Source organism: Pollicipes pollicipes, unplaced genomic scaffold (genome assembly GCF_011947565.3).
Source record: "Pollicipes pollicipes isolate AB1234 unplaced genomic scaffold, Ppol_2.1 Scaffold_789;HRSCAF=905_pilon_pilon_pilon, whole genome shotgun sequence".
NCBI lineage: Eukaryota > Metazoa > Arthropoda > Thecostraca > Pollicipedomorpha > Pollicipedidae > Pollicipes > Pollicipes pollicipes.
In genome coordinates, this window is record NW_023597067.1 from 1 (window position 1) to 22160 (window position 22160).

The following is a 22160-nucleotide window of genomic DNA, read 5'->3' on the forward strand; positions in this document are numbered from 1 at the left end:
CCTCGATTTGTACCTTCGTCACAAGGCCTCGGCCTTTTCTGGGACTAGCTGCAGGCCGAGCTTGAGCGAAACGGAGGCCTCCAGAGCCACTGGTTTGTGGCTGGCGTCAAAGATCTGTTTGCGCACGTTGCGCCTATCCTCTGCTGTGTGGTGACGGTGCGGTGTGGACTGCGATAGGTGCCGCGCCCGCGCACGCGCCACCGTCTTGTCAGCGTTTGGCTTCTGAATGACCGCACCACACGGGCAAGACCCACTAAGTCCGCGTCGCGGCGCCTAAGAGTGACGAGCTGCTTTTTGAAAGCCATCCATGCCTTAAGAGAAGCGTTGGGCAGCCTGCAGGCGTGCCTCGACAAAAACCTGATCGCAACAAGCTTGCCGCAGGGACAGGCAGATGTCCTCCTCCTCCGCTCGGGGCCATTGGGTCCGGAGGGGATGTCACTCATCCGGGACGTCATCATAGGGTTTCTGGGGTCCTGAACAGTATCTTCAGTCCCAGACGCCGCTGGCTCTGGCGTTGGGACTTCATCAACAGAGCCGGTGGTAGCCTGGACGGCAAACCAGTCACGGCTGCTAGGGCCCTCCAGCCCACTCTTGTCTATATCCATATCTACAGGCGGGAACCAAAAGTTTCAAGTAAGAAATAAAAAAATTGAGGTCCAACTTTTTTTTGTTATATAATTTTTTGGGAAACATTTGTACATATACATGGATAGACTAAAGAGCGGGCTATTACATCGTGCCAAGGATTAGTCTATGGCTTTGTTGGTTTTGATGTTAGAACATGTCCAACACTTAAGATGCACCACCAAACACCACCTGTTTTGAACCGTCATTTTTGAAACTTTTGTCTAAGCAGAGAGCTATTAAAAGATATCAAGAACGTGCTCATCGCTATGTAGGTTAAGAAGTTACAGCACGTCAAACACTTGAGAAACAGGCTGAATACGGTTTGCCGTGTTAATGTAACACTGGGGATGAAATGGGTAAAACGTGCTTTACTTATATGAGCTGTATCTCCCAGACCATTTAACTGAAATCTGTTCTGAAAACAGGCGATAGAACAGGCATGAACGATTCTAGCCTTTGTCGAAGTATTATCTACCTGAACACTAAATAGAGTCGTCAAAACTGATGTGGAGTCTTGCCTATAATTTTGCTGCATCTTACGGATGGTTTAAAACGTGTTTCCTCAGAAAACTACGCGTCGGAGAAAAAATAGTCAAGAGACAATTCTGATGAAGAATCACAAGCTGCAATCTAGTGCATTGATCAAATTGGTAACAGTCATGAAATCAAAAAATATTTGTTGATATGTTTTTTAGGTTTTTGGATTTTTTAAAGAAAATTTATCATGCGATATCAAATCTGATTGTAGATTCGAGATCAGCGTGTTACGATGCACTATAAACAATGTTTCAATAATTTTGATGCTGTCTAAAAAAATTCACAATTTTTGGCCATTTTTCGAGTTTTTTTGAAATAACTCAAAAACTTGGCAAGTTATCAAGTTGCAAGATACATCACCAGATGCGCCATAAAATTCCGCGCGGAAATGACATACGTTAAAGCAAAATCCAATGATCCTGAAAATCGGCCCCTTTTGCCTATATAAAATTGCAACACGTGTATCTCTCTAACCAAGTGAGATAAAATTATGATTTTTGTTGCAATCGACGCAGAATTGAATTTATTAGTTTCTGACGTGATATGTCCTATACCTGGTAATGGAAAAATTTTGAACTACTAGCAACTTTTTTTTCAAAAAATGTCAAAATTTTTGATTTTTTTGTGTGAAATGAAAGCTATGTGTCCTTTGTGCGTGCAACAAGGGAGACGTTTTTCTGTTAAGATTTCGTACGCTTTAATAACTGGTGAAGACCCCGTTAAAAGAGGATAGAATTGTCACATTTGGTTATTCGACAAACCGTAAACTCCAAATTTTTGCCAAAGTTACCAACAGATATTCGATTTGTTTTTTGCAACGTATTACTAAGCATAAGAGCTATCTTTTTACTGCGGGATGTTTTCGTATCAGATGTAAAAAGTTGGGAAATTTGAAAGAAATACTTTTCCATAGCGTTACACGTATTTTGGTTTTTTGAGTCTATCTCAGCTAATGATGACCGATTTCAAAGTTTAAAAAAAGAAAAGATGCGTCTTGACGTGGGACATCTTTAAGTTTTTGAATCAAGTAAATCCGTTGTGTAGTATTTTCCCTACACTAACATAACCTGACGTCTCGGAAGGTGTTGAAACAGGAACTCGTATACGGTCAACAAGAAATGGGGGTCGTATAGGCTTGCCGATTTCGTCACGTGAAAAAATGCTTTTTCCTGGCTAGGTTAGGTAGGCTACGAATTGACATAAGGCCTAACCAAGGACGTTCTTAAACGTATCAAAAAATCAAAACTCTAGCACATATGGAAAGTTGAAAAAACGAAAAACGAAACGAAATAATTCATTTTTCGAAAAATGACTGTTCGGACAGGTGCCATCCAAAACCTTTTTGAACAAGGGGTCTGAATCTTGGTTACGTGGTAGAGAATGAATTGGGCTACATTTTACTAAGAGCGTTCATGACCCTAGGTCAACCGGAAGTGACCTCAAATGACCTCTTAAGAGAGGGATACAATTGTCACATTGACCCTCGGCGACGAGGATACAATCCGCACAAAAAGGGATAAAATAAGTCGTTCTATCGGGTTATCTTGTAAAATGGTTTATCCCTACAGCTCTGTGATAACATGCATTTATTTTCATTCTTCCTGCACAAGCTGAAGATCACCGATTCTTATACACCAAAAGGCAGCAAACGCTAACGAACATGTCCCCCTCCGCTCCCGAATATTGTTTGCACGACCAGGAACTTGGCCCGTCTTCTCACATCCATGTAAAGTGCATGCGTTGGCGCCAGCAAAATTGCGGTGACTTTAAGGAGTAAATCATAGCGTCTGGCTCTCCACGCAGTAGTTACATTATCAGTCATGGCACGTGCAATGCTGTCATCTCCCTATTCGGTGCAAGCAAGGCTAATGGAGTAAAAGGCTACGCAGATGTGACGTCAGCACGAGACTTAAATTTGGTAGAACGCAGTACAATTTTTGGTTGATACGACGAAAAGTTTGGTAGATACTACTACCATGATTACAAACTGGTATTTCGCCGATAAACTGGGTAGCAATCCTCTTCTAGATCTTTATTTCAATGTTATGCAAATAGATATTGCATATTTTGCATGTCAAACATCTTCAAGATAAATGATCACTAGGATCTGCTTCGAACAATAGATCCTACTAAACCGCGTTTTCTAGGGCCAGTACCCTTGCCAGATTCGTTGTTGTCAACGCGCTTGAACATTTCTATGATGTTTTTGTGTAAAATTGATATTTATTTGTAAATGAATGGATGTCATATGAAATGTACACATTGCATTCATAAATGGGCTGTGATTGCCCATTTATATTCGCACTGCAGTACCTACATGGAAGGAAATGTGCAAATAAGGTAAGGTGAGAAGGGCAGGAGGCCATGAATTTTGCTGTTGCTGTGCTGTGGTCTTCCTAGGCGTTGGTTAACTTACAGATTCATAATGTCGGATTGTTAAGTAAAAAGGGAACGCAGGGAATAATCCAACGACTACCTTCATATGTCCTGAAGTTCTTTCCGAGCTTAGATATGAGCCACGACTCTTTAGTGCCAGAAATTGCAAAACTTACCGGAAATAGTCCCAGTTACAGGAAAATCTGCTATCTTGGACTGAAATGGCGCGCGCTGCATTTACGCCTCCCGCGGTTTGCCACTCACATATGGACAGACCGACGCTGCAGCCAACCTGACAGCACCCCTCTTAAAGCTGCTTTCCGATTCCTCAATGCGCGTTCCAGAGTGCTGCTAGTGGGGATGAAAAGCGTCTGCCCCCCCCCCCCGTTTCTCGTTCCCACACTATGCTGTTTTATGTTGTGCTCTTTCACACATATGTTTCTAGGTATTTCCGGCTAGAGTTTTCGCAATAAATCACTGATGAATGGGTTACCCCATCCCTGTCCGGGTCAGGTCAGAAGCGCATTTCAACAATAATGATGCAGCTCTGGTGCAAACCAGTGCCGTTTCCCAGCTGAAAATGCTTCATTGAATGTGCTAGGCCGAAAAACCCGATTTTGGTGATTTTCAGGTTTAAACCAGACCGCAAAGAACATCGTTACCGCGCCGCCGTAGCGTTGGTGCCATGTGATTTAGTCCCATGATGACGTCACAGCGTGGACAACCCAGAATGCAGTAATGCGGGGGCTCAGGTGCAGGGAGCTGTTGCGAGAGCAGGAGGGCAGCTTACGCGTGATTACGGCCGGTCATTTTCCAGCATACAGATGGAGTACAGCAGAAGTTTAAACGATGCTTGATGGAATGCTCCGTAGAATAGTGATGGCTAGAGGCGTCCCATACCCGATGATTGCCGGATCAATGAAACATCAGCATGTGCTACTAGATTGGCTGATGTACAAAACCCTTTTGAGCATTCAATGACTAGAGGGCGACATTCAGTGGCAAAAGTACCTCTACGTTTGATAATGCCTACGTACCAATAATGTTTGCCAACAAATGTGGGAAATGAATTATCTTCTCGATTGAGATGTCACGGTTCTTGAATTATTCTTTCTCGGAGAGGCTTTAACCACCTTGGTTTCAAAAGGTAGCGCCCCATATTATCATGTGGGCATAGCCCACATGCCGGTTTCAAGGATTCCAGGACTCCAAGGCTGACGGCCTCGAAGGCTTCAACGCGAGACCGTGTCAAAACATTGGATGACATGTGAGAGACTACCCCAACAGATGCGGGCAAAATTGCCTTTCGAACGAACTGGGCGGAATAGTAGTCTTAAACAATTTGCTCGGTAAACATTCGGACTAAACAAAATGTAGAGAAAAATAGGAAATGAAAAAGCTAAAATGATGTGGGGGCATGGGCCCTTTCCCCACACCCGCGCCTACACCCGTGGACGTGGGCGTGGGATGCTCTGCACTCGCACCCCCGCTCGCAGCTGCCCTAGCCCCGTTTTAGTTCAGTCATAAATTGATTATGCCTAGCTACAGTATTTAATGTTTTTATCTGAGTCCAACATTACCAACTTAATGCAATGAAAATTCGGACATAGATTGCATCGCTTGCGTTGAATACAACGGGGTCAAATCCGGAATTATACCTGATGGAAAATGAAGGTTAGGGCATTTACTTTCAGGAACCGATTCCAGCCGAACGAGTTAAGGTTGAGGGTAAAACACGTACCCCTCTTTCCTTCAATCCTCCTCTGACCGCGTGTGTGGCGCCTCAGGAAAAAAGGAAACCATGCTCTTCTCTGCCCCTTCGACTCGCCTTTACACGATCGCGTAGCGCCTCCCTCAGCTAGTTTGTTATCTAGGAGGCATGTCCGTGTGCATTACGTGAACCGAACGGTTGGCTATGCCCCCAAACCTACTGGATAATTACCCCGCTCCTGTCATCACGTGACAGCGGTTGCCCAGTCAGATGGCCGGGAGGTGCAGTCGCGCGAGCGTCCTGGCGGGTGATCCCGAGCGATTTACAGCACTATTTTTTTCATTGTTTATTTTATTTTCGTCTAATTTAGCGGCTTTAGGCAAGCCGTTTCAGACCAAACAGCAGCGAATTATTATTAGTTGTTATTGCATTTTACCGTTAGTAACGTATAGACCACCGTGTCCTCTATTGATTCGCACTCCCATCGTCTGTCTGGGGTTTTTACGGTAAATGTTTCCAATTCAAACAGTTTGCCTGTTTTTGCGCTTTTAGCCTTAGGCCTCACGCGCCATGGAATCGCGTCCCTAGGACATCTAGCCTGTTTCATGCGCAGCAGGAACAGGCTGCAACTGAGAAGCATCCCTGTCTGAATCCCCTTATGATCGGGGTGCGGTTTGGACGCTTCGCCGTAAACAAGCAAAACCGTAACCAAAACACGTAAAGGCTGCGCTAGAGATACAGCTATGTTTGTAGATCGCGCTGATCACCATGGTAGCGCCCGACCCAAATGTTTCAGAAACCGTTTTTAGATATCCCTAAAAAACAGCATCGCACGGTTTTTGTCAGTCAAAGAACGGTAGAGCTTTTGGTATTTCGTACTGTTAAGCAAATCTAGAACCACTCAGATAAATTTTGCCACATTTTGCCCCTTTATGAAAATCGCCTCGGTCTGTGTTGAAACTGTAAAGCACTCAGCCAGTATGCATGGGAAGGGTTTTGGTCCTTATTTCAAGAAAATATCCAGAAGGCTGATAAGTCGCAATGATACGAAGAATGCTTGTCTTTTGCTTTTCTCCGGGTTGACGATAGATGTTTTTGTTTTTTTATTCTGGTTGGATATGACAGCAGCCGCGTGACTTCTTGACGTGACGAAGCGGCTCAGCACTTCTTCCTCGCGATGGAAGGTGGCCTGGAACGGAACAGAGACAAATGCTACGCGGAGGCGAGGACTCAAAAAGCTCGAGTCGAGTTGGTGGTAAGGCGCATGCAGCATTCCCTCGGAGAGGCACTCCCATTTTTGGGGGGCTCTCTTGTCGATCTAGATGCGTTGCTGATCTGTGCGTGGTCGTCACCAACAATGCTTGTATTGTTGATGGCGTCCAGTCATTTTTGGTGATCCATACTCACCATTGCCTCTTATTCGATAAGGGAAAACATTAACAGAGAGGAACGAGCAACGTCCCCTTAAATAGATGCAATGCTTTACCAGCGAAGAACGGCCATTGGAGGACAAAACGTGGGGTATGGGTTCTTGCGGACTGAGTGCATAAACCATACGCTGACGACGCAACATCGCATGACACAGATACCTGATAGACAGCCCTGAAAGAGTTATCTACGCGGGTGGACAAAACAAACAACAGATGCATGCTAGGCCCTCGGAGCGGAAAGATACGGATCATTGTAGGTCGCATGCCATTGAAAGGTCTCGCCCAGAACGAATGGTTCGCGTCGGTTGGATTCGAAACCGACCGACATAATTCACGCATTGGCGCGCGCATGTCGACGCGGTTCATGACAAAGGTATTCACGGCTGAATGCAGTTGTACACGTGCGTGTACCTTATAATCCTTATACATTACCCGATGCCTTTCTGTCGGAACCACGCGGTGGTACAGAGAAAGCTTTTTCTCGGCGAGTCGGCTGACAACTGCGCCCATGTAGCTCCGCACCTGGAAGTAGGGATGGCGGTGGATGCGGGGTCTCCTCTTGGATTCAAGAGGCACAGCTGGGAGCTCTCGCTGGAGCCGTCACCGGTGTGCAGCTGCGACATCCATCCCCCCCCCCCCCACGTTTGGCGAGGTCCTCCAAAGTTGTCAAGCACAGACACATGCACGTGAAAGAAGGGCAGTGTGTGCGATGGCTTATGGCATGCTTCTGGCGCCACGATGATATAAATTTTCCATTCAGGGTAACAGCTAACATTGAAGAAGAAATAGGTATTCTAAAGATGGCTTCATGACGCATATAGCAGCTGACCCAATGTGTTTTTGCCTGCCTCTCGCCCTCGCCCTCGCCCTCAGAAGGGCGGGCACTGTTAGAAATTAAACCGTGTTCCTATGGTGTCCCATATGCGCAGCTTAAAACGCCGGGCAAATGGTAGATTATAAAAGACGCTGCCAGCACACCCCTAACTGAAAAGAATAAATATTCACTGTCAAGGCATTTAGCAAAGAAGCTCCAATTTTTAAAGAAAATTCACCAAATCCGAATCCGATCCGACCCAAATAAGTTATGCACACCTCTGGTTTTCGCGTCGCAAAAGTGAGATACGATTTCCGTGCAGTACCCAGCAGCATTTCACCCGAGGGGCGAGCTTCGGGTTCACCTTCGGTGTTGATAGGTGCCCTTGCCGAAACCCATGAGATTAAAATAATGCTGATTGCAAGCTCTTTTCGAGATGGAGGAATGCTTTAAATTCGGTGATTGTATGCGTCTGTGCGATGCATACGGGATGAAATGACGTCATGCATTGAAGAAACCTGCATCTCATCACCCAAGGCTACTAAAGTAAATAGATACGCAGATGTGACGTCACCATGGGACTAATAGATACGCAGATGTGACGTCACCATGGGACTAATAGATACGCAGATGTGACGTCACCATGGGACTAATAGATACGCAGATGTGACGTCACCATGGGACTAATAGATACGCAGATGTGACGTCACCATGGGACTTAAGTTTGGTAGAGTGTAACATGGTTTTGTTTTACACTATGGAAAGGTTTGTATATGATAGTAACATGTTTAAAAACGGAGATTTCTCACGGTGAACTGGTTGATAATCCTGTTCCAAATCTTTATTTTAATGTCATGTGAATGGATATTGCACGATCCACCTTCCAAATTTTTTAAGACAAATAGATTCTGCGCTCTGCTTCCAAAAATCAACTCTATTAAACCACGTTCTATAGCTCGAGCATCCGGGCCATATTCTTAACAGCCAACGCGCTTGAAGTTTCTATTAAATGAATCGGCGATGATTGCTTTATTGTCTTCGTACTGCAGCACCTATACGGAGTGAAATGTAAAAATAAGGAAATGTGATGAGGGTGGGCGCTGTTGCTGCGCTCTGGTCTTCCTAGGCGCTGGCTCACTTATAGATTCATAATGTGGAATGGTTTAGGTGAAAAATGTGCGCAGGGAATAAAAACCCGACTACCCTAATGTGCTTTCAAGACTATTTCTGGACTGAGAAATGGGCCACGACTCTTTGACTGGCAGAAAATGCAAAACTTGCCAGAAATCGTCCCATTATACAGGTAAATCTGCTATATTGAACTGAAATGGCGCGCACTGCATCTACGGCTTTCGGGTTTAACCACTCACTACCCGCTTAGGGCAGGCCAACCCCGCATCCACCGTGGCAACGCGCCTTCCAAAAGCTACAGAATGTGCTTTCTAACTTCTCAACGCGCGTCCCAGGGTGCTGCGAGCCCGAGTGGCCCGCTGTTTGGCATCTCTACCCCATGTTGTTGTTGTTGCTGTTGTTGTGTTGTACTCTTTTGCACATGCTGTTTCAAAGCACTGCCGGCTAGAGTTCTTCGGAATGAATCGCCTGTGAATGAGCAACCGCATCTCCCTGTTGGGACAGGTTGGAAGCGCATTTCAGCAATAATTTTGCAACTCTGGTGCAAACCAATCCCATTGCCCAGCTGAAAATGCTTCACGGAAAGTGTTAGGTCGAACAAATCAGGTTTGTGGGAATATTGTGCATTTATACCAGCCCACAAAGAACAGCGTTTTTACGTCGCCGCAGCGTTGGTACCATGCGAGTTAGTCCCATGATGACGTCACAGTGCACCTACCCAGAATGCGGCAATGCGGGGCTTGCTCATCACGTACTCCGAGCCGGCAGCAGGCCAATGTGCCGGATTCCGGAAATGGCGCAGAGCGTCCTCGACGAGGATCTTGTGAAAAAGCTTGCGTTCCTAGAAAACGACACTTTATTAGGGTTGGCTATCACAGACACCCGTGCGTGAAACTGCCCCTGCGGCTATCCACACACTGCCCATAATCCAGCATCCGTAGACATATTCGTCAGTGCGGAATAATAGTAAAGTGCGGAGAATGAAGAGAAAATAGTTAAATGTGGAGAGGGTATTGGCGTATTGACACGTGGCGCTGATATTTTGTCGTTTTCTGCGCCATAGACTCTGCATGGCGGGGCGCCTCCGACATCCTCAATCCCCTTCAATCCTGCAATTGTTCGGATCAAGTCACGAAGCCAGACACATGATAACTGCTTCCGAACGGCGATTCCATGTTTCTAGGTGTAAGTCTTTAGGATAAGATACGACACAAAACTACAGCATGGTTAGGATGCTCTAGCGTCGCGAAATCCGGACAGCATTATCCATTGTCATGCTCATACAAAATCATCACCCATGCGCTTTGACGGTCTGGAACGAGCGACGTTTTGTACCCACAAATTGTATTAAAGCTCGGAGAGCATTGGTCGGAGAGAAACATTAGTGAAACACTATTGAGCTTTATTGAGACGTCCCAAAAACCGCTAACAGACACGTCAGATAGCCCTACCATGTTACGCGAATATTTCGTGTTCTTTTAAAGATTTCTGCTCGCAGTAGACAGGCAAGCGCCTAAGGCTATGATCTCCGTTCTTGATAGAGCACACAAATAAGATATCCAGAGCACAAAGCTGTTGCATCGCTACGCATTGGAAATCAGCGTGCGCCGAGCGTTCACTGCTCTCCAATAGTGCGAAACGTATTCGTATTCAAGTGCAAATAAGTTCGCTATGCAGCAAGGTAAATGCGACTCATAACCTACGGCGTGATGAACTGCAACTGTACATGCAGCTCTCTCAGCGTGGTCAGCATTTGGTTCTCCATGTTCGCTCGAAGGCTATTTAAGGTGACAGCACAAGCAGCACAGAAAATGTGGCGTGGCTGGCGTGAGCTTTCGAACACCTCGATGTGGGAGCGCGAAGAACTCAGCTGCCTAGATTTCTAAGAACTACTCTGGGCCAAGAACTTGCTTTGAAGGCCATTGCTTACCTCCAGAAATTCGGCGACGTGAAAGTTGACGTCTAGTGGGCAGTCCATGGTCTCATAAAGTCCACAGATGGTAGCTTGATTGTTTGCTAAGCACTGTTTCACTGTCGGTGACGCGAGGGCAGCTGATCTCCAGTACCCCTCAGGATCGCCTTCAAGCATGCGTCTGCCCACTAGTCATACCACAGGCGCTGACTAGGTGTGACCGGGGCTCGGACATATCGGACGTGTTGATTACTCGCCTGCTGGTCCCCTCTGAGGACCGGGTATCCAGTTGACAAGGCGCGAAAACGCTTGTATGAATTATAGACATGTGATCTAGTACCTGTGGGCAGTTGCGAGGGACTTGGGCTGTTTATGTCTTCTTTCGAGAAGCATTGTGTTAAGGAGCAGCCATTGGAAGTAAGGCCTTGGCGTTATACAGCTCTCACGGGCACTCCAAGCCTCTGCCACACTGACGGCAGCTAAAAACCCAGGAGAAAGTAAGGCAGCACGCACGTTTTTGATAATGACATTGAGAATCAAGATTCAACAATTCTATGATCCTATGCTCCTGCTGCTATCTCTACGTATTTTGTGCGGAGGCACGCTGGGGCCGCTTGATCTAAACCAGATTTAATGGTACATATTTTGTAAGTTATCTCCACTTTTGTCTGATGAACGGTGAACGCATCTTGTTCAGGTCAAGTCCTATCATAGTGGTCAGATTAGCACTTTTTCATCCCTCCTCTCCTCTCGAGAACTAAGCGCACGACGATGGGGTGGAAAGTGGTGTTGCATAGCTCGTGGAAAAGAATCGAATGTTTGCTAACAAGGGTTGACTGTTACGAACTGTGATCTTACGTCAGGTCAAAGAATAACGGTCATTTGCTAGAAGCCAGGAAGGCGTTCATTTCTTTCTAGGAAGTGTCACCTCATAGATCTCATGCTGAGCTATCGAGCTTCCATATACCAGCAGGCAGTCTCCAGGCAATCCAGTGAAGCCTGTGCCGTGTGCGGTATCGTCCCGTGCTACTGGAGTCACTTCTCGTCCCGACCGATCCCTACTGGAGTCACTTCTCGTCCCGGCTGATCCCTACTGGAGTCACTTCTCGTCCCGACCGATCCCTACTGGAGTCACTTCTCGTCCCGGCTGATCCCTACTGGAGTCACTTTTCGTCCCGACCAATCCCGCAAAGTTGTCCAGGGGGCCGCCCAGAAGGTCATCAGAGCGTCATCAATGTCGCGCTCTGCTGTGGTGTTGACAGGATCCTCGTTCTCACCCTCAAGAAAGCATCTTGTCTGCAGTCATGAACTGACAAATGTAAGATCAGTGATGACTGCCACCGTTTTTATCATGTTTTGCCGTTGGTTAATAAGATGTAAAACCGAACGGCTTCGGCCGCTGCGAATGCTACCAGACATCGGGCGCCGTGTTAATCTGCCTTATGAACAGATCAATGGTTTCATAAACACAAAAATAAATATTCTAGCTTTACTCTCCCAGTTCATCCGCCAGATTCCATCCCTACTTCGCAGTGCTTTAAGCGCTGATACGTTCTTGTCATCAGTCTTAAACCCGTACACGTGAAATATGCGCCCAGACTACCTTCCAAATGTAAGCTTTGATGTCATGAAGCGTTCAGAGATACTCCTTTCGGAAGTGTCATCATTTTTGTCCACTCGTTGGCCACGGCTCGCTATTAGCTGCTGGGGCGACGTTGCGCGACTTACGGAGAGTGTAACGCCTTGAGTCGAGGTTCTTGTTGTCAAAAGTTGCGAATGCACATGCTCAAAATTACGTCACTTAACATGTAATATTAATCGATTTGAGTGTTAAAAGGTAATCATTTCAGAAACGTTTTTATTATCGTCCACTTGTGGGCCACGGCTAAAAGTTGGCCGCTGAGCTAACGCTTCGCTGGTTATGGAGACTGCAACGCCTGCTGTCGATGTTTTTATTGTTAAGATTTGCGTGCGCGCATGTTAAAGAACCACGTTACATCCACTGTATCACTTATCGATTCTGACTGAATGGTGAACGTTTACAAACAAACATGGTTTGGCCATGTGAATACAGATTGTTGACGACTCGATCTACAATCAAATTTTCATACTCAGATTTGGATCAAACATATTGATCTAATCTACCTTCGCCATGTCCGTAATGTCTGCAAAACTTGGATAAAAAAATTCCGACAAAGCTTCTGAATCCTATCGGTTTGGAAGCGGTCCACTAAACAAAGGTAAATTAAGAACGCCGGTGATTTGTTCCATGCGGTCGTTCAACGCATTATGTCTGCAGTTGATTCGCTTCATAATACAGACAGAATTGATCTCACGGTGGCTTCTGGTTTCCGCTGTGGCTATAATGTAAAAATTGGATGAGTTGACATAAGAAGGGCTTTTGTCAACCCTGTGCTTCCCCTTGGCAAGGCTTTGGCTACGACCCTGCCTACAAACAAAGGCAGATCAAGTGGTCTATGTTAAATGATGGGAAATGAACTGTCTGTTGGGTCAACTCATACGCAACGTAGGCTTCCCGAAGAATGTTTTTCTGCGGTGGTGTGGTGTAAGGGAAAATAATTCGGAAAAAGCTACTGTTGCATGCGTCCACCATATGTTTCACACAACAATTAGCAGTAACACTGATCCAAAAATATGCAACAAAGCAGCCACACGATCGATTCGCAGTCAGTCATACGGGAGACAGCCGGACCAGGGCGGTGGTCGCCGACGGCGGACGTGAGCAGGGCCCAGATAAGGAACATATGGCAGACGGGTCTTCATTATCTCGCTTGGTTTTTAAAAAGAGAATCTCCAGTTTATGGTTTCTGTCACGCTGTTTTTGGCAGTTTCAAGCTTCCGAATTTGTTTCCGCCGAAAATGCTGTGACAAGTATTATGTGTTCAAAAGAAGCCAGCAAAATGAAGACGCTTGAAACATCTATCGCACTGTGAGCCATCAATCCACTTTCAAAACTCTCACCATCCTATGTCCAAGCCGTACTTTGGCATCTACTCTGTGAAGGAGGTGCCTCCTCAATGACGCAAAATTCCCACCCGCTCGTGGAATTTCTTGGGAAGCTGGATGCCTTATTTGCCGAATGACGTAGATGAGTCGAATAGGCAAGATTGTGCACTGGTGAGAAACATGTCTAGATTCATATTTAACATAGCAATCATGACATTTGAATACAGAGCGATAACAACCTCCACCTCTATCCCCCTCCCCCCTCCTGGTCATCGGGCTGCCTTTGCAGAAAAAAGTTCCTGAAGTACGCACTTGCTTGCCCCCCTCCCCGCCACTTTTTGAAACGTTCATACGCCTATGCATTGAAGGACGCCTTAGACCAACAACTCAGCGACAAATATGTGCAACTGAGTTGTACTTCTCAAGACTGGTCTTGGCCAGCGGTACTATTGTGGCGAGGTTCGGCGCCGATCTGCAGGCGAGCTTATCACTCAGTTTGTCATATGGCCATCAGTTTCGTTGTGTTACGGCGTTATCTAGTGTAGTTTTCTTGAACGTAAAGTAGCTTTGTGTTGAAACCAACGCTGTCATCGAATTATGAATTAGCAAAGTTCCAGTCACACCATAAGAACGAGGCAAATTACAACTGAAGAAGGGAAATCCAGATGCCCAATTATGCGACACGACGAACATTCTCAGCCGCTCTGGTTTGTTCTGATTGAAAAGCCTCAGTTATTGATCGTGATAAAATATAAAACAAAAAATGTGTTACCGTGCCTTTATTTTTACCTACCAACTGTGCGAGAAGATTTTTGAGGCTTGACTTCTAAACACTATCATAAGGCTTGCCAGTTCTCTGTTTCCAACCACGCTTGGCGTTGTTTACAACTATGCAGCCTTGCTATGCGCTAGGCAAAGGACATACTCGAATCGAAAGCCGGGACAGGAGTGCTGGAAGTGTGTCAGCTGGTTAGCACCGGGTATATAAGCGGGCATGCGCAGCTCCTTCCCCACACCAGGGGTTGAGGTCTCATCGCGGTCAGGCAAGAACGCAGGTGAGGAGGCGGAGCGGCGTCGGCAGGTGGCGCTAACCCGCGTCCGGCTTTGTCAACCCCGCTCGCTCGGCGGTGTGGTGTAGGGCGCCTGCGTGCCGGTATGCTCCTCACTGGCGGCGAGGTCTGCTCGTGTCACTGGCTGCGGGCCGTCCCTGCGACAGGCGCTGAGCTGGCGTCAGTCACCGTGGTATGGTGAGCTGGCATCAGTCATCGTGGTATGGTGAGCTGGCGTCAGTCACCGTGGTATGGTGAGCTGGCGTCAGCCGCCGTGGCATGGTGAGGTGGCCTCAGCCGCAGGCATGTGCTGAGACAGATTAGTTGAGGTGCATTGCAATGGTCAGAACAGAAGCTAAACCGTACACGATGTTATACGGCCCGGTGCTGTGCGGCAGAAAATCGTCGAACTCATCAGTGTGCGCAAGAGCACACCGACATCATCGTTTGATATGGATGCAGTCAGTGCGTACCGACGATATGTCTTAGCTTCAAGCCTAAATGCTCACTCTTTTAAGAATTTCCAGGCATATCAAGCCGTGGAAGAAAATTCAACACACTGTGAATGGTTGGGAATAAGGCTTTGGGGTGAGATATCTAGTAACTTTCCTTGACCCTTGTACCACCGACGTGCGAAGCTAGCTACCACAAAACTATAGTATGTGACGCAGGGTCAGAAAATGGCCCATTCTAATCGCGTCGCAAGCTTCGTTGTCCCAGCCCTTCCTGAATATAATTGGCGCATTACAGCTTCGGATTCCGAAATGAAGGCGATCGTCTGCATTGTGCTGGCTCTGTCAGCCGCCGTGGCTGCCAATGAAGGCTTCTATCCTTACTCGGTCCAGCGGACGCCCGACGCCTTCGACAACTACAATCGCAACCACTACCAGCCGGTCAAGCATAGCGGGTGAGTCACTTTGTGCACTGTCACACTTCGGTGCCTAAGTTGTCGTCGCAGGGTTATCGGAAATACGACCGCTGTCGCTGAGCATCTCATGATAGTCAGAATGTGCCTTTAAATGGTATTACCGTGCCTTCTCGGAGGTGCACTGTGGTGGAGGTGTCGGCGTTACTCCACCTCCGATGTGGACGCCCTTCTCGGGCGACATGTGTTGGGCGATAACGTCTGTGTAATGGTCGAGATGCATACAAGAGTATTAAAGTAGTGTGGGTGAGGTACAAAATGGAGGTACATCGCCGCGGAGATGAAATAGCAACACACCAGTACCACCGCCATCTGTTGCCAGACAGGAAAGCATTCAGAGATCTGTATCAAGAGCATGCTAGAATTACGTGTTCCGTTTCGAAATGGCTTTAGTGATCGACACCTCAAACTTCTTCAGTAGCTAAAGAGCAAAATGCTGAACAAGGCATATCCATCTAGCGAGCAATCGATGTAGTTCAATTTAAATGAGCTAATTTATGAGATCGAAGTTGAGTTGCAAATAAAATGATAGGTTACCAAGAATTGTTCGCAACCAAAAGGCCCCCGTAAGAAATGGGTATCACTGGCGCGGTAATACGATAACACGTCTGGGTCGTTTCAGCTTGTGGGACCGCCTGTTTGGAGCTAACCGGCGCCAGGGAATCCTCGAAGGCCTGGGAGGAATTGGTGGTCCCGGTGAGACACCCCTTATCCTCGTTTAAACGGAGGCATTGGATATACTAGTAACTCTGCTAGCAACTTTGTATGGTGAAGTTTGTTACTCCTGCTAACAGCGATGGAAGGTGCAGGAAGCAACACTATGACGCAGACCGCACAACGGTACGTTGCGCGGTTGCAGAGCCGCTTTTTGTAGAAGTGCACGCCCGAACTCTTTGACCTCTGGTCCTTTCACTGCGGGCCTGTTGCAATAGCGGATGGCCGTTTCGGTGATCCCGCTGTCGGTGTTGGCAGTCGCCGTGGTTGGGGTCGTGGTCGCCGGCATCATAGCCGCCACTGGACTCGCCGTCGTCATCGCCAACATCAACTCATCCGGCCGAGGTCTGGACACAGACGACTGGGAGGACAGCCAGTCGGTTTGGATGGACCAGCTGGTGCGGGACTTCGAGGACTCCTGGCAGACTGCGGAGTAGGCCTCAGACATCTGGCAGTTGGGCACGCCACTTCAAGAGCTTGGCAGCACTTAAGTTTCCGTGTTCATGCGGGCGGCATCCACCATGCTGTCCACCTTGCTAGCATGCACGGATGCGTATTGAAGTCAATCTTGGATGTCTTCCCTTACTGTTGACACCAAAACTGTTGCATGTTAGTTACCAGACCGCGCCAAATGACTTCTGCCATTCATGTGGTATTAATGATTTGAAATGGGCTGTTTCCTCTTGCTGTTACATAAGAAGGTGCTTATCACTTTGGACGATTTCTGCCGAACAATTGATTACTGCTTGCTTTGTGCGTTGTTATTTGATTTCGCCAGTTCGTTTTTGTTATTTTTGGCGACTATGAGCAATTATTACCCCTGCGATGAAATGCAAGGAACTTGTTGTTACGCCTGTGGTGTTGATAATTATTCATGTCAACTGTTGTGAACACGTTCATCATGTGAAATACATTCCCATGAATGTCTCACTGGTACTGCACCAATTGATAAATCACCTTGATCAGTTTAGGGGCATTCTAGCCGAGCATTAATGAAAAAGACAGCGTTCTGGAGAACGAACATTTGCGGAGATCCTGCACACCATTAGGGCAACATGGGGTTCACAGGTGGCAATTAATGCAGCATGGTGCAACATCGGCTCATAATGTATAAATGCTACAAAGGGTAGATCAAAACGCGACCCCCAAGACATCAGAATCACTGCATAACTGCAAGCTTTGTGCGAGCGAAAACCATAACCGGCGGCTTGAAACATGGTTTGAACGCTTCTTCCCGTAATACTCGCTTAGAAAAAGTTTGCTTGTCATTGTCTTGAGCACTGATGTCGTTTGGCAAGTTGATTCCCAATCTTCTACATATTATGATTAGGAAAACCTTTTGGCGTATCCACCTGTGCTTCGGGTTGTCTGCAGCGCGGCACCGTGCATCTGGGGTGAGGATGTGAAGCTACGGCTATTGCTCATTCTTGTTATTTTATTTGCCGTCTAAATATATTCAGAGCATCTGCATGACTAAAGGCAACACAGCTAATGCAATGAGCTCAGTGCAAAGGAAACCAAAAACCTGGTTCTCAGGGGCGTCACTTTGTATATTTTCGAGAGGCCTGGCCCTCCCCTCACCGACTTGAGCCCATCAATACTCTTCCGTCCCACCCTTTCCAATGTATAGGAGCAAAAAATGGAACGCTGTGCTAAAGAAATGTTGCGAATGTCTCTGAACTTCTGTTGTATTTGTGAAATTTTTCTGTACGCTAGACGCTGAAACACAACACCATCAACATCATGTTCATTCTGTGGCAAATAGCAAATGTACGGCCGTCCCACAAGGCACTACATTCCGTCCGATAGTCCAATTTGTTGGAGCGTCTGTCTTCCTCTTCATCTTCCTGTGGCAGGGTGGGTTCGAGAGACGTATCGATGAGAAAATTTACTTAAAAGGCTAATCGTGTTTTCTAGAGCAGTCTTTTCCATTTCTAGAGTAGCCATTTCCAAATTTCCTGATATAACAGCGGTCAATTGGCTCTCAGTCAAAGTCGTGCAAGATACCATAACGCAATCAAACAATGACATGTTGAGAAACATAACTACCAAACAGCGAAATTGTGTTGTCCAGAGCAATCTCTTATTTAAACGTATACCAGAAGATACAAGTGAGCTTATGTCATTAAATTTGATGCACGCTTCAATACCTTACTTGGTGGGGCATTCTCTCTGAAGGGAGTGTTCCACATTTTTATAGGGTGTTAAACTGAAATAGCCATCTTGAAGATCATTCTGTACAGCTTACAGCCCCGCCCTTCTAACACGTATGCCCCTCAAGATTCTTAACTACACGCCCGCCAAGATGTGCAGACTTGTTCGAGTAGACTATTTCGGCGTCACCCAGGCATCCATGACGCCATAATAACGTCATTCCAATGCTGCCACTCCGCTGCGCATACAGCGATCAGCACAAATTTTGCGTTTCTATATGCGTCTTTGGCAACCAACATAAACGACGTGAAAAATAATGCTGACGAATCCCGGTTAGTTCGTCAGGTTTCATGACGTTTGTGGCGCAGAAACGACACATTAATAAACGCGTTTTGATACACATGGTTGGCTTGGGCATCACGGCGGTACGTGCCATTGCAGTCTGGTCATGCTCGCAGAGGTAATGTTTGGGCGTTGTTGGCTAGATTTTGCCTGTTTTTACTTAACTATTGTGCTTTATAACACACTTGCATGAATAATGAGCTTAATCGCATGGAATTCTAAGCTCATACGCAGTAGCTTTCCTCATATGCAGTTAAGAAGCTAGGGGGCTGCTGGGCTGCTAGTGAACTTCGAAAAGAAGTGTACTAAGATCAGTGACGAAAAGTGATGCATAAATTTATGAACCGAGATCATTAGCACACATAATGTTCACATGCAAGCTGCAAAAAAAAAGATTATGTCCACTGCATTGGACGCTTAAGGGGTGTCAATTTTTGCAAATTATGGGGGGCAAACCAAAAGCAAACCGACGTCCGGATGTAGCCCACTTTATTTGTATTTAGCGCTATATTTGTGTTTAATATTTGTATAATCTATAAAAGTATTTGATTTCAGCAGTATAGAAGTCATGCAGGACTAGATCTAGGGAGTAAGCACTAGATGCACGCGTCTCTTCTGATCGGCACATGCAGGTGACCCTTTAGAGGTCACTGTAGTGCGCCGATGGCGCACTTCTATGGCGGTCATTGGAGGTGGCACGAATTTGTGTTATTGGCGACGGGGTTAGCCACGAAGGACTTCGAGAATCCCCATATTCCACGGCTTTTCACTTTAACTTCACAAACCATTGCGTGTCTTATGACGCTATATATGTGAAGTTCATTGCATCGTTTATATCCGCTCAGCTGTTACGATTTGTACCTCGTGGTGAGAGCAGCCATGACTATTCAGTAATGAGTGGTAGCGAGACGCCACTACGCGGAAAGGATCAAAGGAATAGGTTATGTTGTGATCGTCTTTCACCCACATTTTTTTTGTAGCATTCCGGCCAAAACCATTGGGAGACAAGTCACCATTGGGGGCCCAACTCAACACTGGGAGGAGGTGGGGGGGGGGGGGGGGGGGAAGGGCCAGGACCCGCACAAAAGAATAGAAATCGACACCCGTGCGGTGCAGTACCAGTGAGACATTCATGGAAATGTATTTCACATGATGGACGTTTCATAACAGATCACATCGGTAATTATCAATACACAAGGCGTAACAACAAGCTCCTTGCGTCTTTTCGCAGAGTTAAGAATTGCTTATAACCGCAAAGAATAACAACAACGAACTGGCGAAACCAAATAACAACGCACAAAACAAGCAGTAATCATTGTTCGGTAGAAAATCGGCCAAAATGACAAGCACCTTCCTACGTAACAGTAGAGGGAAAAGCCCATGTCACATCATTAATACCACGTGAATGGCCGAAGTAATTTGATGCGGTCCGGTAAATGCCATGTAACAGTTCTTGTGTCAACAGGAGGGGAAAACATCCAAGCTTGACTTCAAAACCCATCCGTCCGTGCTAGCGGCGTCACAATGGTGGGATCGCGCGTGGGAGGGGGCGGAGGAGGCGCATCGCAAAACATCTAGAAAGCACCTTTCAAAAACGTTGGAAGCCTACGGCTCACAGCCGCAGCAGGAGCCCAGATGAACTGTCTGAAGGGGGGGAGGATGCATTAAACTGCGGAGCGAATTAAGCGAGCTTCTCTGGTCCAGTTCATGATCAGCTTTCAGACGAGAACACAAGAACATTCGAGGCTGGGTTACGTTATGCAGTCCGCCAAGCAAGATGAACACCGCCCGGATGAACACGAAAACTAAAGTGCTGATGGGCTCTTGAAATGGCGTGCCCAGTTGCTAGATGTCTGAGGATTACTCCGTAGTCTGCCAGGAGTCCTCGAAGTCCCGCACCAGCTGGTCCATCCAAACCGACTGGCTGTCCTCCAGTCCGTCCGTGTCCAGACCTCGGCCGGATGAGTTGATGTTGGCGATGACGACGGCGAGTCCAGTAGGGCTATGAATACCGGCGACCAGCGACCCCCCAACCACGGCGACTGCCAACACCGACAGCGGGATCACCAAAAACGGCCATCCGCTATTGCAACAGGCCTGCACTGACAGGACCAGCGGTCAAAGAGTTCTGGCGTGCACTTCTACAAAAAGCGGCTCTCCAACTGCGCAACGTGCCGTCGTGCGGTCTGCTTGCTTGTGTCAACATCATCATCATCATCAACATCCGTCATAGTGTTGCTTCCTGCACCTTCCATCGCTGTTAGCAGAAGTAACCAACTTTACCATACAAGGTTGCTAGCAGAGTTACTAGTATATCCAATGCCTCCGTTTAAACGAGGATAAGGGGTGTCTCACCGGGTCCACCAATTCCTCCCAGGCCTTCGAGGATTCCCTGGCGCCGGTTAGCTCCAAACAGGCGGTCCAACAAGCTGAAACATCCCAGGCATGTCATCACATTACCACGTCAGATGATGCCCCTGTGTCTTGATGGCCTTTTGGATTGCGGACAATTCTTGGTAACGTTTTATTTCAATTCTAACTGAACTTGGATCTCGACAAGTTGGCCCATATAAATTGAAATATACACATTGGACGCTAGATGGGCAAGACTTTTCAAGATTTTGGTCTTTAGATACTGACGAACTTTGATGTGCCAATCACCAAAAGCCATTTCGAAACGCAGCACATCCTTTAAACAGGCTCTTTATGCTGACATCTGAATGTTTTCCTGTTCTGGCAACAGATGGCGGTGGTGCTGGTGAGTTGCTATTTCATCTCCACGGCGATGTACCTCCATTTTATACCTCACCCACACTACTTTAATACTTTTGTATGCATTTCGACTATTACACAGACGTTATAGCCCAACACATGTCGCCCGAGAAGGGCGTCCACATCGGAGGTGGAGTAACGCCGACACCTCCACCACAGTGCACCTCCGAGAAGGCACGGTAATACCATTTAAAAGCACATTCTGTCATGAGATGCTCAGCAACAGCGGTCGTATTTCCGATAACCCTGCGACGATAAGTTAGGCACCGAAGTGCGACAGTGCACAAAGTGACTCACCCGCTATGCTTGGCCGTCTTGTAGTGGTTGCGATTGTAGTTGTCGAAGGCGTCGGGTGCCCGCTGGACCGAGAAAGGATAGAAGCCTCCATTGGCAGCCACGGCGGCTGACAGAGCCAGCACAATGCAGAAGATCGCCTTCATTTCGGAATCTGGAAGTGCAGTCGGCCAATTAAAACGATGCTGATTGAGGAAGAGCTGGGACAACGCCGCTGCAGTGCAACTGAACTAAGTCGTCTCGGCACATGTGTGCGGTCTGGTTTACTCAGGGCAGTGCTAATAGCCCAACATGCATCGTAAAACTAATTGGTTTCCGGTACGGTATGCGCAAAAAAGCAGTGTCCGTGGATGACCTCTGCACTTTGTGACACCGTTATGATCGTTAAATGTTTTCCACATCCGT

The 22160-nt window shown here is 47.0% G+C and overlaps 2 protein-coding genes across 2 annotated transcripts; one reads left to right on the forward strand and one right to left on the reverse strand.

Moving 5' to 3' along the window:
• Positions 1–14523: 14523 nt before the first annotated feature.
• On the forward strand, positions 14524–17123 carry LOC119114483 (uncharacterized). The gene is made up of 4 exons (XM_037238594.1): positions 14524–14560; positions 15305–15461; positions 16102–16175; positions 16452–17123. The coding sequence occupies exons 2-4, from the start codon at positions 15319–15321 to the stop codon at positions 16628–16630; spliced, it is 396 nt and encodes a 131-aa protein (XP_037094489.1). The 5' UTR covers positions 14524–14560; positions 15305–15318; the 3' UTR covers positions 16631–17123.
• Positions 17124–20549: 3426 nt separating this feature from the next.
• LOC119114484 (uncharacterized) lies at positions 20550–21934 on the reverse strand. Its single transcript, XM_037238595.1, has 3 exons — positions 21759–21934; positions 21045–21118; positions 20550–20731 (listed from the first exon to the last, which is right to left on the reverse strand). The coding sequence occupies exons 1-3, from the start codon at positions 21899–21901 to the stop codon at positions 20550–20552; spliced, it is 399 nt and encodes a 132-aa protein (XP_037094490.1). The 5' UTR covers positions 21902–21934.
• Positions 21935–22160: the final 226 nt, after the last annotated feature.

What these genes read in the sequence shown, in the direction of transcription:
- LOC119114483 (XM_037238594.1), top strand. Translation starts at nt 15,319, where the DNA reads ATGAAGGCGATCGTCTGCATTGTGCTGGCTCTGTCAGCCGCCGTGGCT. An exon ending in CAGCCGGTCAAGCATAGCGG is followed by an intron (nt 15,462 to 16,101) that starts GTGAGTCACTTT and finishes GGGTCGTTTCAG; the next exon opens with CTTGTGGGACCGCCTGTTTG. An exon ending in GGGAGGAATTGGTGGTCCCG is followed by an intron (nt 16,176 to 16,451) that starts GTGAGACACCCC and finishes CGGTGTTGGCAG; the next exon opens with TCGCCGTGGTTGGGGTCGTG.
- LOC119114484 (XM_037238595.1), bottom strand. Translation starts at nt 21,901, where the DNA reads ATGAAGGCGATCTTCTGCATTGTGCTGGCTCTGTCAGCCGCCGTGGCT. An exon ending in AAGACGGCCAAGCATAGCGG is followed by an intron (nt 21,119 to 21,758) that starts GTGAGTCACTTT and finishes GGGATGTTTCAG; the next exon opens with CTTGTTGGACCGCCTGTTTG. An exon ending in GGGAGGAATTGGTGGACCCG is followed by an intron (nt 20,732 to 21,044) that starts GTGAGACACCCC and finishes CGGTGTTGGCAG; the next exon opens with TCGCCGTGGTTGGGGGGTCG.